A 20,349-nucleotide genomic window follows, 5' to 3' on the forward strand; every position below is an offset into this window, starting at 1 on the left:
GTTCTTGCTGTAGTCAGTGGGGGCACATTCCTCATCCCAAACTATCCCGCTCCCTTCCAGCTCCCCCCTGTAGTCAGCGCAGGACCCATTCTGTTATCATACTATTGGATAGATGGTCGCAGCAAAATGACTGTGGGCTGGTGGAGCACTTTGACAGTTCGGGACCTGACCACTAGAGGGCGAGGCGTCCTCCTGCAGTGACTGAACAGGCCGGAAGAGGCGCTACTTCCCTGCGCCGTATCCGCCCAGCAACTCGCTGTCACTTCCGCCATAGCCTTCCCTGAGAGTAAAATGGCGGCGCCCAGCAACATCCAGGTGGCGAGTGTTGGCCGGCTGCTGCTGGACGCGGATGTAGCGTTACCGGCCCGATTCCGTGCCCTGTTCACTCTTCGTAACCTGGGCGGGCGGGAAGCTGTGGAGTGGATCGGCCGCGGCTTTGATGATGACTCGGCGCTTCTGAAGCATGAACTGGCTTACTGCTTAGGGCAGATGAGAGACCGGAGCGCGGTGCCCATACTGTGCTCGGTGCTGAAGGACCGGGGGCAGGAGCCCATGGTGCGCCATGAAGCAGGTAATACTTTAGCGCCCACTGTAACCATATGACGTGTATTACAGCTTTGTAGCCAGCACCTGGGTGTTAGGTAATGAGGCATGTAACCACTAGAGGGCGACAAGTATTTATTGTGTATCTGCAGCTCCATAGCATTGTGGGCAGCCTGCAGTGCCCGGTACACATTGTGTGAGACTTTATATTTCAGTGCCCATTTAACTGGAAGTTGATTTAAGAGGGTCCGGGTCCTGAGACGCCCACCTATCATTCAAACCCCCTTCATGAGAGGTGTGCAGACCAGGCGACTGGAATACAAGCTGGTGTGGGGTCCTGGGACCCGGACCCCACAATCTGCACCTATAGAGAAGATAGCACGATAAAGGCTTAGTTACTCACCACGCCGAAGTTTGTTTCTTATTCAGCGGGTTCTTTCTTTTTTTTTTTTTTTTTTTTCTGTTTTTTTTACAAATTTAATTACAAAAATAAACAAATACAATGCAGCAAGGTGCCCTTATGTGAGTACACTTGAAAGCAGCTACGAAATTGATAAAACTGGCACAAAAATGGGCATGGAAGGGTGATATTGAAAGGGTTAAATGACTTTAGACAACTGATGTCACACTGCAGACACATAGATCAGGATGCCCCACATCAAATTCAGGTCATTCAAGCCTGGCCCAAATGGGTTCTGGGCATCAGAACTGGCATCAAAGTGGGCAAATAGCCAATTTTCACAGATTTGAATAAGTAACTGGTGTTTTTCAGGGGTTAAATGACTTTGGATGGAGTGGGGAAACGCATTACACCACTGCTCCTATAGAAGTAGGTTATTGGGCCCTACCCAGCCTGAAAATACCAGCCCGCAGGTGCCCCAGAAGTGGCGCAACACACATTAGGCTTGTACTCGTCTTCCCTCCGCTCCCCCGCTGTGCGGCGTCCTATTCCGTGTTGGTGTGTTCAGAGCACAGCAGCGTGATGATTTCCCTGCTGTGCTCTAAACAGGTCGGCTGTGATCGCAGCCTGTACTCTAATACTTATGACAGGGTGCGGTCACCTCTCCCCGCCACCGCAGATACTCGCCTCACCTTGAACCTCCACTCAACGGCAGCTCCTGTCATGGCTCAGCTCACGCTGAACATGGAGGAAAGTGCAGCCCGCAGCATACACTGCAGGCTACACAAAGATGGGGTCAATCTCCTCCTACAGCTGTGACCTGGACAGCCCAGAGGGCTCAGACACTTACACACCCCCAAATGCAAATGGCATCCCCCCAGTGACCCAAGTAAAAAATAATAAATAAAAAAACTTTTGTATTAAACGTAATTGATTATATACAAAAATGTGTGAAACAACTGAAAATATGTCTTATATTCTAGGTTCTTCAAGGTAGCCATCTTTTGCTTTGATGACTGCTTTGCACATTCTTGGCATTCTCTTGATGAGCTTCAAGAGGTAGTCACCGGAAATGGTCTTCCAACAATGTTGAAGGAGTTCCCAGAGATGCTTAGCACTTGTTGGCCCTTTTGCCTTCACTCTGCGGTCCAGCTCACCCCAAACCCTCTCGATTGGGTTCAGGTCTGGTGACTGTGGAGGCCAGGTCATCTGGCGTAGCACCCCATCACTCTCCTTCTTGGTCAAATAGCCCTTACACAGCCTGGAAGTGTGTTTGGGGTCATTGTCCTGTTGAAAAATAAATGATGGTCCCACTAAACGCAAATCGGATGGAATAGCATGCCGCTGCAAGATGCTGTGGTAGCCATGCTGGTTCAGTATGCCTTCAATTTTGAATAAATCCCCAACAGTGTCACCAGCAAAGCACCATCACACCTCCTCCTCCATGCTTCACGGTGGGAACCAGGCATGTAGAGTCCATCCGTTCACCTTTTCTGCGTCGCACAAAGACACGGTGGTTGGAACCAAAGATCTCAAATTTGGACTCATCAGACCAAAGCACAGATTTCCACTGGTCTAATGTCCATTCCTTGTGTTCTTTAGCCCAAACAAGTCTCTTCTGCTTGTTGCCTGTCCTTAGCAGTGGTTTCCTAGCAGCTATTTTACCATGAAGGCCTGCTGCACAAAGTCTCCTCTTAACAGTTGTTGAAGAGATGTGTCTGCTGCTAGAACTCTGTGTGGCATTGACCTGGTCTCTAATCTGAGCTGCTGTTAACCTGCGATTTCTGAGGCTGGTGACTCGGATAAACTTATCCTCAGAAGCAGAGGTGACTCTTGGTCTTCCTTTCCTGGGACGGTCCTCATGTGAGCCAGTTTGTTTGTAGCGCTTGATGGTTTTTGCAATTGCACTTGGGGACACTTTCAAAGTTTGCCCAATTTTTCGGACTGACTGACCTTCATTTCTTAAAGTAATGATGGCCACTCGTTTTTCTTTACTTAGCTGCTTTTTTCTTGCCATAATACAAATTCTAACAGTCTATTCAGTAGGACTGCTGTGTATCCACCAGACTTCTGCACAACACAACTGATGGTCCCAACCCCAATTATAAGGCAAGAAATCCCACTTATTAAACCTGACAGGGCACACCTGTGAAGTGAAAACCATTTCCAGTGACTACCTCTTGAAGCTCATCAAGAGAATGCCAAGAGTGTGCAAAGCAGTCATCAAAGCAAAAGGTGGCTACTTTGAAGAACCTATAATATAAGACATATTTTCAGTTGTTTCACACTTTTTGGTAAGTATATAATTCCACATGTGTTAATTCATGAAAATACAGAAAAATCTTTAAATGAGAAGGTGTGTCCAAACTTTTGGTCTGTACTGTACATCTTCCCTCTATTTCCACCCCCTCTTTGGTTGCCAGCTCTGGCTTCATAGAGCCAAAGAAGGGCGGAGATGGAGGGAAACAAGTAGATGGGAAGGTGCATTGAACTGTTTGGCCACACCATGGGGAAGCAAGCGCTGGAACTTGGCGTGAACAGTCATTCTGTGCCGACAGAGATCCTTTAAAGGAGTTGTCCAGTACTTTTTACCATGGCCCAAATGTCCCCTAATGTTTTTACCCTGTTCAGATAAGGGTTTTTATAAATACTTTTCTGTCCTTCTTACCTGTGAGTGGCGCTATCACTGGCCGCTCACAGGCATCACGTGACCCCCGTCTGCTGCCGGCTTTTTCTTCCGCTGATGTCACGACAAGTGAGGTGTGACATTAGTAACACGGTCCCCGCGGTGGACGCTGGGCTGTGGGTGGGGTTACCCCGGCCCTCACACCCAGCATCCACCGTGCGGTTGCCCAATGAATGAGGAAAGGGAGAGCGCGCGGTGGATGCTAGGTGTGACATGCGGAGTAACCCCGCCCACAGCCCATCACTCACCGTGGAGCGCAGAAGAGAGACCCTCGGCTGTAGCCGGAACTTGACGTGACATCAGCAGATGTCAGAGCCGGCTGCAGCTGGGGGTCACGTGATGACTGTGAGCGGCCACCGATGGCGCCACTCACAGGTAAGAAGGACAAAGAGAGGTATTTACAAAAACCCTTATCTGAACAGGGTAAATACATTGGGGGCATAGTAAAAAGTAGTGGACATCTTTAAAGCGGTTGTCCAGGACTAGCATAGTAATGACCTGTCATCATCTTTCACCTGAATATGAGATTAGAAGCCGCAGTAAACCATGTGCTGTTCTGGTGTAGATGATAGCTGATTGGTGGGGTAACCAGTGGCAGACAATACTAACAATAATGACCTTTTTAGCAGTATTTTTTTGCAGTGCCACTTAGTAATAATTGGCTGCCAATTGTGGTTACCCCCTACAACTTCCCCTTGGTGTCAGAGCAGATGGACACCCCCCCCCCCCCCCCCTACAGCTTACCCCTGCAGTCAGAGCAGGCTCCATTCTGGTGTCTCAGTACTGTGCCATGTACCCACCACTTGGACATTCCCGCGATGTGCCTTTTATTGGCAGTCAGCTGAGTCTATTGCCCGCTGCTGTGTTCAGCAATGGTCTCAAGATTTTAGGGTAGGTGTAATTGTCCACAATAGAAATCTAGTTTCTCTAACTTCTGTAACTTTTATACGATTTATTACAGGTAACGCCCCCTTATCATGACAAGCTAGTGTAAGCATTAGGCCACGGCCCCACTATCCGCATTCGGTCAGTATTTTTTCTCAGGAGTTGGAGTCAAAACTAGGAGTGGGTGATAAATGCAGAATTGGTGACTTGTTTCTATTATACCTTTTCTCTGATTGTTCCTCACCTGGTTTTGGCTCCCACTCCTGAGATAAAATACCTATCAAATACTGATAGTGGGGCCGTGGCCTTAATGTAATTTTCATTGTTGCCTCTCCCTAGGTGAAGCTCTGGGGGCTATTGGAGATCCAGAAGTTCTGGAGCTGCTGAAAGAATATAGCCAAGACCCTGTAATAGAGGTAATATGGAATATTCTTTACCAGACGTGTATTCAGTAGTAGCTACAATGCTTTTCTTTCTGCTAAAAGACCTCAACTTCAACAAAAATAGCTGATACTATATAGTCCTCAGTACATAAATTGTCACAGCATGGAGAAAGTTGAGTTGCATACCTGTAGGAGGAATGGATAAACAGAGATGTTGATTCGAATGCGATGGTTATAGATGACGAGGTGCAGTACAGCTGCCTGCACTTTGTATTAAATAAATTTGTGGGCTGGACGTCTGCAGGACATCGTCTGCCAGCGTAGCATACAAGTGTAGCATAGAAGTGTACTAAAACAGCTCTGAATTAGGCCTGAAGGGAACTGGGTACTCAATCACAGTAAACAATGTTCCAGTTTGTTTTCACTCTCTCGTCTATAATCCTTCACTTTCTACTAAGCCCCCTAATCCCTACACCTAGCAAGGAACTGGTCATCTCTTCTTCCATCCTCCCCATCCACCTCACCTCCTCCTCAGAACTATTCCCCAACATACAATCCTGCATCTCTAAGCACAGACAGCCACCTCATTCCTGCTCCCACCTGCTAACACTTTCTCTGCTCCTCCTTACTGCCGGCGATATCTCTCCAAATCCCGGCCCCCCCACCACATCTCCACAGTCACTTCTACCTTTCAGCCTAGATTTACCACACATTTCTGCAACCTTTCTAACCTTATGCCCAGCCCCTGCTTCCCCAGTACCGCTAACAGGAGCTCTATGGAATGCTCGCTCTGTCTGCAACAAACTTTCGTACATCGATGATCTTTTCATTGCTGATAAACTTTTCTTCCTCGCCATCACTGAAACCTGGGCTCTCCCCTCTGACACAGCCTCTACAGCTGCACTTTCGTATGGCGGACTCCACCCAGTAAACATGGTGGAGGAGTTGGCTTTCTCCTGTCCGACAACTGCTCCTTCTCACATATCCCATTGCCATTCTCCGTTACCCTCCCCTCTTTTGAAGTGCACTGTGTGCGCATATACTCCCCCTCCAACTGGCTGTCATTTACCACCCCCAGGGCCAGCCACCACTTTCTTAGACCATTTCACCACCTGGCTACATCACTTCCTTTCCTCTGACATCCATTGACACTTCCCATTCATCTGTCTCTAAGCTTCTTTCCCTCACTTCCTCCTTTTGGCCTTGCTCAATGGTCTTCCACCCCCACTCACAGAGATGGCCACACTCTGGACCTCATCTTCACCTGCCTTTGTTCCCTATCTAAACCTCTCAAACTCTCCTCTCCCTCTTTCTGACCACAACTTACTCACATTCTCTCCCCTCTCCTCTCCAGGTCCACAATCCCCCACCCAGAAACTTGCACACCCTCGCAGAAATCTCGAACACCTCAAGTAACACTCTCACTCTCTGAATCCCTCCTCCCTCTTACAAACATAAATTCTTTACACGATGCAGATGCTGCTGCTGCCTTACATAACGCCACAACAGATGCAGCTCTTGAATTGGTTGCCCCCCTCATACATGCCAAAGCTCGCACAATCAACAGGCAACCCTGGCACACCAGCCTGACTAAAGAATTGAAACTGGCTTCCAGGGTTACTGAACGGATATGGAAAAGGTCCCACTCCAACGAGCACTTCATCGCATTCAAACAAGCCCTCACTACTTTCAGGTCCACACTCACTGCAGCAAAACAAACATACTTCTCATCTCTTATCCTCCCTGTCTCACAACCCTAAACAGCTATTCAGTGCTTTCAATTCTCTCCTCTATCCCCCAACTCCCTCTCCCTTTCCACTCATCTCAGCTGAAGACTTTGCCTCATTCTTCAAGCAGAAGATTGATACCATTAGACAAAGCTTTTGCCATAAGTCCCCACAGTCCCTCCTTACAACTACTCAACTCTCCTCCTCCAAAACCAGCTTCTCCGCCATCAAGATCAACTTTCCTCTTTACTCTCCAAGTCACATCTCACCACCTGTGAACTTGACCCAATCCCTTCCCAGCTCATCCCAAACCTTACCAGTCTCCATCCCAACCCTAACCCACCTTTTCAACCTGTCACTAACAACTGGTGTCTTCCCCTCATGCTTCAAACATGCCTCAATCGCACCCATCCTCAAAAAGCCATCCCTTGACCCATCTTCTCTGTCTAGCTATCGCCCCATATCACTTCTCCCCTATGCCTCAAAACTACTGGAACGACACGTCCATCTCGAGCTGTCCTCCCGCTTCTCCTCCTGCTCCCTCTTTGACCGCCTCCAATCGGGCTTCCGACCGCACCACTCCACTGAAACTGCCCTGACTAAAGTCACCAACAACCTACTAACCGCTAAATCCAAGCGACACTACTCTGTCCTTCTCCTTCTGGATCTGTCATCTGCCTTTGACACAGTAGACTATTCACTCTTACAACAGACTCCCTCATCTCTCAGGGCCAAGTCTGTGAGGCTATCTTGGATCTCCTCATACCTAACAAACAGGACATTCAGGGTCTCTCACTCACACACCACCTCCTCATCTCGCCCCCTATTTGTCGGTGTCCCCCAAGACTCAGTTCTAGGACCCCTGCTCTTCTCCATCTACACCTTCGGCCTGAGACAGCTCATAGTCTCACGGCTTTCAGTATCACACACAGATCTACCTCTCTGGACCTGATATCAACTCCTTACTAACCAGAATCCCACAATGTCTGTCCGCTATTTCATCTTTCTTCTCTGCGAGATTCCGAAAACGTAATATGGATAAAACTGAATTCATCACCTTTCCACCATCTCGCTCAACTCCCACCCCTCCCCCATCTGATCTGTCTATCAGTCATTGGCTGTCCACTCTCCCCAGTCCCGCAAGCGCGCTGCCTCGGGGTAACCCTTGACTCTGATCTCTCCTTCAAACCTCATGTCCAAGCCTTTCCACTTCCTGCCGACTCCAACTCAAAAAATATTTCCCGGATCCCCACATTCCTCAACCATGAATCTGCAAAAACCTTAGTGCATGCCCTCATCATATCTCGCCTCAACTACTGCAACCTTCTGCTCTGTGGCCTCCCTTCTAACACTCTCGCACCCCTGCAATCTATCCTAAACTCTGCTGCCCGATTAATCCACCTGACTCCCCCACTATTCCCCGGCTTCTCCTCTCTGTCAATCCCTTCACTGGCTCCCCATTGCTCAGAGACTCCAGTTCAAAACCCTAACCATGGCATACAAAGCCATCCACAACCTGTCTCCTCCATATATCTGACCTAGTCTCCCGGTACTTATCTGCACGCACCCTACGATCCTCACAAGATCTCCTCCTTCTCTACTCCCCTCTTCCCACAATCGCATACAAGATTTCTCCCATGCATCCCCCCCCTACTCTGGAATTCTCTACCCCAACATATCAGACCCTTGCCTACAGTGGAAACCTTCAAAAGGAACATGAAGACCCACCTCTTCCGACAATTTACAACCAGCAGTAACCCTTGCTCCACCATACTACTGCATGACCAGCTCTACCCCCACCTACTGTATCCTCACCCATCCCTTGTAACATAGTCTTCCTTCAACCTTAAAAACTATGTTACTAAGTCCATCTAGTTCAACCCATAGCCTAACATGTTGATCCAGAGGAAGGCAAAAAAAACCATGTGGCAAACACTAAGCTCCACATTGGGGAAAAAAATTCCTTCCCGACGCCATACGACAATCAGACTAGTTCCCTGGATCAACACCCTATCAAGGAATCTAGTATATATAACCTGTAATATTATACTTTTCAAGAAAGGCATCCATCCCCTTCTTAAATTTTAGTAGTGAATCACTCATTACAACATCATGCGGCAGAGAGTTCCATAGTCTCACTGCTCTTACAGTAAAGAATCCCCGTCTGTGATTATGATTAAACCTTCTTTCCTCCAGACGTAAAAGATGCCCCCTTGTCCCCGTCTCAGGCCTCAGAGTAAAAAGATCAGTAGAAAGGGCTTTGTACTGTCCCCTCATATACTTGTACATAGTAATAAGATCACCCCTAAGCCTTCTTTTTTCCACAGTAAATAACCCCAAGTGTAATAACCTGTCTTGGTATTGCAGTTCCCCCAGTCCTCTAATAACATTGGTCGCTCTTCTCTGAACCCTCTCTAGTTTAGCTATGTCTTTCTTACACACCGGAGACCAAAACTGTGCACAGTATTCTAAGTGTGGTCGCACTAATGACTTGTATAGAGGTAAAATTATGTTCTCCTCATGAGCATCTATGCCTCTTTTAATGCATCCCATTATTTTATTTGCCTTTGCAGCAGCTGCCTGACACTGGCCACTAAACATGAGCTTGTCGTCCACCAATACACCCAGGTCTTTTTCAGTTACAGTTTTGCCCATTGTTTTACAATTAAGCATATAATTATACATTTTATTTCCTCTGCCCAAGTGCATTACCTTACACTTATCCCCATTAAAGCTCATTTACCATTTATCAGCACAAGCTTCTAGTTTACATAGATCTTCCTGTAATATAAAATTGTCCTCCTCTGTATTGATTACCCTGCAGAGTTTAGTATCATCTGCAAATATTGAAATATTACTCTGTATGCCCCCTACAAGGTCATTAATAAATATGTTAAAAAGAAGGGGGCCCAATACTGACCCCTGTGGTACCCCACTGTTAACTGAGACCCAGTCTGAGTGTTTTCCATTAATAACCACTCTTTGTTTCCTATCACTGAGCCAATTCTTAACCCACATACATATATTTTCACCTATCCCCATTGTTCTCATTTTATGTATCAACCTTTTGTGTGGAGCCGTATCAAAAGCTTTTGAAAAGCACCAAAAAACGCTGGTACGTTTTTTTTGGTTTTTTTTGTTTTTTTTTTTATCATTTTTTTTTCAACTTTTTTGATGGCAAAATAGAATGGGGTTCTCTTTTTCACAGAATTTTATGTACATGCGTAAATAGAGACAGGAGGACAGTGAAAAAAACACAGCAAAACCTGCAAATTTGACGCAGGTGATTTCCTGCCAGAGATCAGTTTTGCTGCAGATTTCTGACTGAAAAAAACACATGTGGGAACATAGCCTTAACCCCTTGCCAATTTCCATTTTTGCATTTTCGTTTTTTCCGCCTCTTCTTCCCAGAGCCATAACCATTTTATTTTTCTGTCCAAATAGACATGTGAGGGCTTGTTTTTTTTGCGGGACAAGTTGTATGTTTGAATGACACCATTTATTTTACCACATAGAGTACTGGAAAACGGGGAAAAAAAATTCAAAATGGGGAGAAATTGGGGGGAAAAAAACACGATTTTTGGGAATTGTTTTTGTGGTGTACATTTTGTGGTAAAATTGACCTGGTAATATGATTCTCCTCATCAATACAATTACGACAATACCAAACATGTCCAGTTTTTTTATTTTAGTGGTGATAAAAAATTCAGACCTTTTGGAAAAAAAAAAATGTAGGGTTCTGTTGCCATTTTACGAGACCCGTAACACTTTCACCTTTCCTTTAATGAAGCTGTGTTCAAGCTTATTTTTTGCTGGGCAAGACTACGTTTAAATTGAGACCATTTTGGGATAGGCATGAAGTTTTTGATCACTTGTACCAGTATTTTTGTGGTATTGCAGAAGACAGAAAAAAAAAAAAATTGGGCGTTCTTAAGTTTTTGTTTTTTTCCTGTTTACGGTGTTTACCGATTGAGTTAATTATTCTTATATTTTGATTGGACTTTTCTGAACACCGTGATAGCACACATGTGTATTTAATGGGTCAAAAGAGGGGTGATTTTAAAGTTGTGGGTTTTTTTTGTTTTTTTTTTCACTGTTCTTATTAGTCCTCTTAATGGACTTGAAGCCGATTGTCTGGATGCTTGTGCTATTTGCAGCCATGCCAGTGTCCCAGCATGGCTCTATATAGCAAAAATCACAGTCTCCTTTGAAGCCCGGCCACAGGCAGAGTTTCAAGGGGAGTAGGGCCGGCGTTAGGATAAGGGGGGGGCAGACTGTGCAATTCCCAATGGCCCCACTTCCTTGGAGGGGCCCCCAGCGTCTACAGCACTAGCTACACTAAATGGCTTTATCAGTGTAGCTTTCCATGTGCAGACTGCTTCAGGACCTTTGGTGACATCACGGTCATGTCAACAACGTATGGTCTGCCGTACAGAGACTCTGAACAATGGATGTTTGCTAAGATATGCGAAGTACCATTGTAGGGTTTTTGTCAGCCAACATTGGGGGGATGAGCTGTGGATATTCGAGCATTGTAAATTAATATCCCGATCCCTGACCATTAACCTGTGAATGATGGCTTAAAAGGACAAATGTGAACTATAAAAAGGTGGTCTCTGCGTCTGTTCAGAGAGACACTACAGGATGACAGCCTAAGTGACCACAGCCCTAGCTGGAAAGATATAGAACTGCTCCATTGACCGTTGCTGAGTGAAGGCAAAAGGGCCAACAAGTGCTAAGCATCTCTGGGAACTCCTTCAAGATTGTTGGAAGACCAACAATATATATCTCAGGTATATTTGTTACACAGGTATATTACTATATATAGCAAAAGAGAGTGCTACATATAAGCATAGACAGAGGGGCTCAACCATAATGTGCAGTTACATAAAGTTGTGCATGATTTGCAACTGTTTGACAACGTTAATACATGTGAGGAATGTGTAAGAAATAGACATTACTCACATGTAATAAAGCTGTCAAACAGTTGCAAATCATGCACACGGGAGCGATTCGACCATATCACCGAGCAGCTGTAAATACTCGGAGCTCGGTCCAAGCATAGTCGGACAGAACATACTCGCTCAACACTAAGAGAGTCAAAATTGGAACAGCATCATATCTTCAAAATATCGGGTGAAAGGCCCCCAAAAAGATATCCATAAATAGACAGTATAGCAAGAAAATGGTAGGCATCCCTCCAAAAGTTCTTTAAAAAAAAAAAAAATATATATATATAAATATATATATATATATATATATATATATATATATATATAAAATATGGACTTTATTAGCCCGGTGTGGCGACGTTTCGGCTGCGGTGCAGTGATGAAGGTTGTTCGCAACTGAAACATCGCCACACCGGGGTGCTGGCTGACGTTTTTATGCTATAGATATAGAGAGATATATGGAAAAATATCAGCAACCAGCCAAAAACCTTCAAATTAGGAAAAAATAGAATGGAAGCAGCACTTCAATGAAAATAAGTGATACAGACTTTATTCCCCCATCTGATCTTGATGAATTCGGCCTTTTTTACTTATTTCCACTGGAGCGCTGCTTCAACTCTATTATTCAACTTGCTCCATTTTTAGTCACGAGATGTAAATGTGGATTTTTATAAGCGGCAATGGGTGATACATTCTGTAGTTGCTCTGTAGCCTTCTCTCTGGCTCTACACACAGTATATATAGACAGGAGACCCCTTTATATAGATTGTCCCCCTTCATATTACAACCATTTGATAAATGAGCTCTTAGGGTCACTACACTGCTGCTGACTAGAGGCGCTGCCTAGCAACCAGCCTGTAATTTTGGGGGCATGACTCAGAACACAGCACGCTGAGCTGCCAATCGCAAGATGGCCGCTCCCATAACTGATTCTCTTATTTCATAACGCAAGTGATTCTTCCAAAGGTAATTTATTTCATGTTTATTTATATCTACAGTCTCCTTACTGTAATATACAATAATGTGTGGAGGTGATAGTCTTCCTTCAACCTTAAAGAGGACCTAAGTCCATCTAGTTCAACCCATAGCCTAACATGTTGATCCAGAGGAAGGCAAAAAAAAACCCATGTGGCAAACACTAAGCTCCACATTGGGGAAAAAAATTCCTTCCTGACTCCATACGACAATCAGACTAGTTCCTTGGATCAACGCCCTATCAAGAAATCTAGTATTTATAACCTGTAATATTATACTTTTCAAGAAAGGCATCCATGCCCTTCTTAAATTTTAGTAGTGAATCACTCATTACAACATCATGCGGCAGAGAGTTCCATAGTCTCACTGCTCTTACAGTAAAGAATCCCCGTCTGTGATTATGATTAAACCTTTTTTCCTACAGACATAGAAGATGCCCCCTTGTCCCGTCTCTGGCCTCAGAGTAAAAAGATCAGTAGAAAGGTCTTTGTACTGTCCCCTCATATACTTGTACATTGTAATAAGATCACCCCTAAGCCTTCTTTTTTCCACAGTAAATAACCCCAAGTGTAATAACCTGTCTTGGTATTGCAGACCCCCCAGTCCTCTAATAACCTTGGTCGCTCTTCTCTGCACCCTCTCTAGTTCAGCTATGTCTTTCTTATATACCGGAGACCAGAACTGTACACAGTATTCTAAGTGTGGTCGCACTAATGACTTGTATAGAGGTAAAATTATGTTCTCCTCATAAGCATCTATGCCTCTTTTAATGCATCCCATTATTTTATTTGCCTTTGCTGCTGCTGCTTGACACTGGCCACCAAACGTGAGTTTGTCGTCCACAAATACACCCAGGTCTTTTTCAGTTAGTTTTGCCCAGTGTTTTACAATTAAGCTTATAATTATACATTTTATTTCCTCTGCCCAAGTGCATTACCTTACATTTATCCCCATTAAAGCTCATTTACCATTTATCAGCCCAAGCTTCTAGCTTACATAGATCCTCCTGTAATATAAAATTGTCCTCCTCTGTATTGATTACCCTGCAGAGTTTAGTGTCATCTGCAAATATTGAAATACTACTCTGTATGCCCCCTACAAGGTCATTAATGGTGTTTATACCAGAAATCTGGAGTAACACACTTTTAAAGTTGCAAACATTTTGGAATTTTTTGCCGTGTTCACAACAATTTCGCCCAACTCCACCAAAAAAGCTGGGATGGGGTTCAGATTATGCCTGCTCGTCTAGCTCATAACTATCATTTGCATACCCTGACTGGAGTAAGATTTGTGGCAAGTCATATGACACTTCCGAATTTCAGTTTTGTGCTGAATGATGTCTTGCATATCTTCTGTAGCCTTGGCCCAATTTCATATAATAACTCTTCAAAGATTCATCCTTTTCAACTGGAAAGCAACTCAGTCCTCCTCAGAGAAGTGGGTTATGGAGACGCTGGGTCTCCCGTGGGCGTAATACTACTCAGACAACACAGGCTGATGATAAAACAGTGTGGCAATACTTTATTGAACCACCAAACAGACAATAAACATATAGAACAGTCCCAGCAAATACACAAGATGGTGCAAGTTACAGAATCTCACCCTTCCGCTGGCCCGCCGGGAATAGAACAGTGAGATATGTGGCAAGGTGTCCCAACCTGGATTTCTTCATAATGTCTCTAAAAGTTCAGTGATATTCAATGGAGCAGATCTGTATTCCTCTTGATGGAGCCATGTGTTCTGGTTGCTGTCCTGAAGAGTCTCTCTGATTCGCCTTCAGCACGATAGAAATCCCTTTTTATTTTTACATCTGTGGCTCAGGTCATCATTCACAGGTCAGGGGGGAAGGTGCAGGGCTCATGTCTCCTTGTTTGAGCATTTAATCAATTTGCATAGTTTGTATTCCCCTGCTCTGTAAATGAACAAACTAGCTGGCCTAGTACAATATTTAATCAGAATTTTAGTAAACATCATTTTTTCATGGCCCTCAGTCCCTGTCACTAGAGATAACAGACCATAAGTTGCAGTAAATATCAGCTCAAGTGTCAGCATGTAGGCTTACACAAACAATAGTCTGTCCTTCTTGACCAACCAAAGAAATACACATAAATTCAAAAGTCAACATAAGGGTAATAGTGTATTTATCCTAGCCTACTGATTTATGTCTGGGTGATTAAGAAGAAATGTTGTGTTGTTACAAGGGTTATCCTAACAGAATTTCCAGAGGCATTCTTTGACTTCTGAATCAAGTTTATTCTATCACTACTGATGCTACAGATGGAGCTGGTTATAACATTCTGTGCCGCTATCTCTTCAGGGAAGATGGTCCCATTATCTGAGTCTTCAATTCAGCAATTTGCAAGGCCCTCCAAAGTGCCAATAATTGACACTAAATCATACTTCACCAGGGAACAACCAGACACAGTTGACTACAGTCTGTCGCAAACAGAATATTTTGTTTAGCAGCATATTTGCTTCTCTCACTATCTGCAGTTAATCTCAAAGTCTCTCTAACAACTCAAGTAGTCTTCCTGTTCTGTAGAGAGTCTGGGTCCAGAAGAATTGACCATCGCCAAAGATATTTTGTCAGTTAAGGTCAAGATGGGGTCTCCCTCAAATACAACTCTTTGCCACCAGGTCAAACTGCAAGACAGTTACTTTTCTCCCTAAATCCCAGAGACTTTCTGGCTGCAGTAGATGTCTTAAATTGGCATTCAATTTCCATATGGCCTACAGTTTCCACCAATTCCTCTGATTTTGAAGGTCTTGCAAAAGATACTAACTGAAGTCTGCACCATAATCCTGGTAGTTCCATACTGTCCCAAGAAAAGCTGTTTTTCTTTTCTGAAGAAAATGACACTTCAGGGACCCGTTACACCTACAAAATGTCCAATATCAGGGACCATCTGGTGTTCGCGGCTGCCATTGTAACCTATTGGTCCTCTGTTGGGTGCCAGTGTGCACATTTGATGGCGATTGTGCTATTTAAATTCCGAATGTCAGTGATTGACAGGGGCATATAAATGGTTAAACAGCTGCAATCATGGCTAACGCTGTTCATTGATGTTATGGGCGAATGGCAGCTATGTATTACAGCTTCTGAGCCCGCTCATTACTACTGACGTGCGCTACGTTGAGGAGAAACAGAAGTTAGGATCTGAAAAAAGTACGGTAATTTAATTAATTTTTTTCCCCCTTTTAGGTTGCTGAGACTTGTCAGCTTGCCATTCAAAGGATAGAATGGCTTCAGAGTAACCCGGATGCCCCTGATGATAATCCTTTCTTGTCCGTGGATCCTGCTCCTCCTGCTGAGGAAAGAGATGTACCAAAACTGCGTGCTGTCTTGTTAGATGACAACTTGCAGCTATTTGAGCGTTATCGTGCCATGTTTGCGCTACGAAATATTGGAGGGAAGGATGCAGTTCTGGCATTGATAGATGGTAAGCCATTTCAGGAAAAAAAATGCAATATATATATATATTTTTTTTTTATTTGCTTCCATTTTAACATGCATAAAAAGAGGAGCTAACACCTTTCCGACATTTGATGTAATATTTCATCATATGTTGGGTCCCTATTTTTGCTGCAAGCTCGGAAAGTGAGACTGTTTTACACAGCAATTAGCCTTTCAGAGCACAAAGTGGAGCTGAACTCCTGTTAACCACTTAAATGCCATGGTCAATATCTGACAGCAGCATTTAAAGTGCACGAACCAGGGGCTCGCTGTTCACACAATCTGCACCCTTCAGTCATGTTGCTATGGGAGCTGGGGGTTTGAGGAAGGCCCCATACCTGCCATGACTGTGCTCCTGTGTTACCCATTAATTAAGTTTTTAAAAATTCATCTCGGACTTCTTTCATATTGCATTAAAAAAAATAATAATAAAAAACACTTGGTATCACTGCGTCTGTAAAAGTCCAGCCATTTAAAATGTAAAATATATCAACACAATCGGTAATAATGATGAGGAGAAAAATAATCAAAACTCTAGAATTGCATTTTTTTTGGGGGGGGGGGGTGGTAAAGGGTAGGGGGTGTTGCTTTAACTCTGCAGGGGAAAAAAATATATAGTAAGAATCAATCAAAATATCTTTCCCAAAATTGTTATAAAATGACAGCTTACCATGCAAAGAAAATAAGCACTCACAGAGCTCCATTGATCAAAAAAATTAAAACTTAGTGGGTCTCGGGGAAATGGCAACCCAAGTGTATGATATGTATGTATGTATATTACACACTGCTCAAAAAAATAAAGGGAACACTCAAGTAACACATCCTAGATCTGAATGAATGAAATATTCTCATTGAATACTTTGTTCTGTACAAAGTTGAATGTGCTGACAACAAAATCACGCAAAAACCATTAATGGAAATCAAATTTATTAACCAATGGAGGCCTGGATTTGGAGTCACCCCCAAAATTAAAGTGGAAAAACACACTACAGGCTGATCCAACTTTGATGTATTGTTCTTAAAACAAGTCAAAATGAGGCTCAGTATTGTGTGTGGCCTCCACGTGCCTGTATGACCTCCCTACAACGCCTGGGCATGCTCCTGATGAGGTTGCGGATGGTCTCCTGTGGGATCTCTTTCAAGACCTGGACTAAAGCATCCGCTAACTCCTGGACAGTCTGTGCTGCAACGTGACATTGGTGGATGGAGCGAGACATGATGTCCCAGATGTGCTCAATCGGATTCTGGTCTGGGGAACGGGCGGGCCAGTCCATAGCTTCAATGCCTTCATCTTGCAGGAACGGCTGACACACTCCAGCCACATGAGGTCTGGCATTGTCCTGCATTAGAAGGAACCCAGGGCCAACCGCACCTGCATATGGTCTCACAAGGGGTCTGAGGATCTCATCTCGGTACCTAATGGCCGTCAGGCTACCTCTGGCGAGCATATGGAGGGCTGTGTGGCCCTCCAAAGAAATGCCACCCCACACCATTACTGACCTACTGCCAAACCGGTCATGCTGAAGGATGTTGCAGGCAGCAGATCGCTCTCCACGGCGTCTCCAGACTCTGTCACGTCTGTCACATGTGCTCAGTGTGAACCTGCTTTCATCTGTGAAGAGCACAGGGCGCCAGTGGCGACTTTGCCAATCCTGGTGTTCTGTGGCAAATGCCAAGTGTCCTGCATGGTGTTGGGCTGTGAGCACAACCCCTATCTGTGGACATTCGGGCCCTCATACCACCCTCATGGAGTCGGTTTCTAACCATTTGTGCAGACATATGCACATTTGTGGCCTGCTGGAGGTCATTTTGCAGGGCTCTGGCAGTGCTCCTCCTGTTCCTCCTTGCACAAAGGCGGAGGTAGCGGTCCTGCTGCTGGGTTGTTGCCCTTCTACGGCCCCCTCCACGTCTCCTGGTGTACTGGCCTGTCTCCTGGTAGCGCCTCCAGCCTCTGGACACTACGCTGACAGACACAGCAAACCTTCTTGCCACAGCTCGCATTGATGTGCCATCCTGGATGAGCTGCACTACCTGAGCAACTTCTGTGGGTTGTAGAGTCCGTCTCATGCTACCACGAGTGTGAAAGCACAACCAACATTCAAAAGTGACCAAAACATCAGCCAGAAAGCATTAGTACTGAGATGTGGTCTGTGGTCCCCACCTGCAGAACCACTCATTTTATTGAGGGTGTCTTGATAATTGCCAATAATTTCCATCTATTGTCTATTCCATTTACACAACAGCATGTGAAATTGATTGTCAATCAGTGTTGTTTCCTAAGTGGACAGTTTGATTTCACAGAAGTTTGATTTACTTGAAGTTATATTCTGTTGTTTAAGTGTTTTCTTTATTTTTTTGAGCTGTGTGTGTGTAGTTAAAAAAAAAAAAAGTACAAATTTCTGAATATTTTTTCACCACCTTTTTAACTTCTTCCTGACCTTTAGACATATCCATATGTCCTGGTTGGGAAGGACTTCCCGACCTTGGACGTATTGATACGTCCTGGCAATTTTTGTGCACCGCTGGGTGTTCATCGAACACACAGCTCTCACTTCCAAGAGCAGTGCCTGCACCGCTCCTGCCAGTTTAACTCCCTGAATGCTGTGATCGATATCGATCACAGCATGTATATGGCAGGGAGAGGAAAGGAGCTCCCTCTCCCTTCCGATCGGCGCCCCCGTGATGTCATCGCGAGAGCCCGAATGATGCCATGGCGACCTGACGTCATCATGACGACATCCGGGTCACCAGAGCTAGCAAGCTTGTTAGACCATGTGCAGAGCATGGTCTAACAAGCTTGTGTGTCAGTGTGACACTGACAGTTTAGAAAGCATTGCAATGCTTTATAACAGCGTTCAGACTGCAAAAAGTTGCATAGCGGGACTAAGTAAAAAAGTGGAAAAAAATTTTAAAAATAAGTTTAAAAAATCTTTATATTGTACCCATAAATAAGTATTTTCATGGGGGGAAAAAAGTACACACATTTAGTATTGCCACGTCCTGAACAACCTGACCTTTAAAACTGTCCCACTAGTTAACCCCTTCAGTGAATTGCGTTAAAAAATAAATAAATAAACGAGGTGAAAAACTGCTTTTTAATCATACCACCGAACAAAAAGTGCAATAAAACGCAGTCAAAAAGATTAATGAAAATATCATCTTGACCTACAAAAAGCAAGCCGTCACACAGCTCCATCAGCGGAAAAACAAAATATATAGTTCTCATAATAAAGTGATGCAGAAACAATTATTTTTTTTTCTGTAAAATAGGTTGTTGTTTTTTTTTTGTGTGTAAAAGCACCTAGACATCAAAAAATTATATAAATGTAGTATCGCTGTTATCTTACTGACCCGAACAATAAAGCTACCTTATCAATTTTATCACACGTGGAACGGCATAAAAAAAACAATTGAATTTCTGTTTTTGTTTTTTTTTTGTTCTGGCTTAGTGTTGAGCATTCTGATACCGCGAATATCGGCCGATACCCGATATTTCAGTATCGGAATTCCGATACTTGGTTCCGATACTTTTAGAATATCGGATACCGGAATCGGAAGTTCCCATAATGCAATGAGCCAGTTTCATTTTATTCAGCCAATGAGGATCCTAAGAAGTGTGGGCACATCCTGTTAGGCATGTTAACTAATGGCATGGCTGTGATTGGCTGCTGAAATTATGTCATGATGCACTATAAAAGCCGCCGCTGTGGAAACATGTGCAGACCAAGCACGTGGTGGAGTTACAAAGACACACTGAAGACCTAGGCCAACCTACAGCTCCACCTACCACCTCTTCAGCTCGTGTTGTAGCCTCTTCCTCCAGCTCACACACAGCTGGTTCGGCTTCCTCACAAGATCGCCATGGAAGAACCTCTGGCACTGTTGTACAGAGACAGTGTCATTCCACCCACAGCACCACGTTCCCTGTCATCCTCACACTCCCAGGCCAGTCTACAGCCATCGTTAGCACAGGCATGGGAGAAAAGGCGCCCATACTCGGCAAACCACCCCCGAGCACAGGCTCTGAATGCTGGCATTGCTAAACTACTGGCCCTTGAAATGCTATCATTCAGGCTGGTGGAGACTGACACATTCCATAACTTTATGGCATTGGCAGTCCCACAATACAACGTGCCCAGCCGCTTTTATTTCAGCAGGCAAGCCGTCCCTGCCCTGCAACAGCATGTGGAGGGAAAAATTAAACATGCGCTACAAAACACCGTCAGTAGCAAGGTCCACCTGACCACCGATGCGTGGACCAGTAAGCATGGACAAGGACGATACCTTTCCCTCACTGCTCATTGGGTAAATGTTGTGGAGCCGGGTACAGATCTTGAGTGGCGC

General features: G+C 44.6%; 1 protein-coding gene across 1 annotated transcript in view; it reads left to right on the forward strand.

Moving 5' to 3' along the window:
* Positions 1-231: 231 nt before the first annotated feature.
* DOHH (deoxyhypusine hydroxylase) overlaps positions 232-20,349 on the forward strand; it is a 38,328-nt gene continuing 18,210 nt past the window's right edge. Inside the window, exons 1-3 of the mRNA XM_073686296.1 lie at positions 232-571; positions 4,854-4,930; positions 15,754-15,991. Of these exons, the coding sequence (XP_073542397.1) occupies positions 292-571; positions 4,854-4,930; positions 15,754-15,991 (595 nt within the window). The 5' untranslated portion in view covers positions 232-291. The remainder of the gene's footprint in view (positions 572-4,853; positions 4,931-15,753; positions 15,992-20,349) is intronic.

This window comes from Phyllobates terribilis, unplaced genomic scaffold (assembly GCF_046119375.1).
Source record: "Phyllobates terribilis strain yellow unplaced genomic scaffold, ASM4611937v1 Scaffold_1__5_contigs__length_1240528914, whole genome shotgun sequence".
NCBI classification, from domain to species: domain Eukaryota; kingdom Metazoa; phylum Chordata; class Amphibia; order Anura; family Dendrobatidae; genus Phyllobates; species Phyllobates terribilis.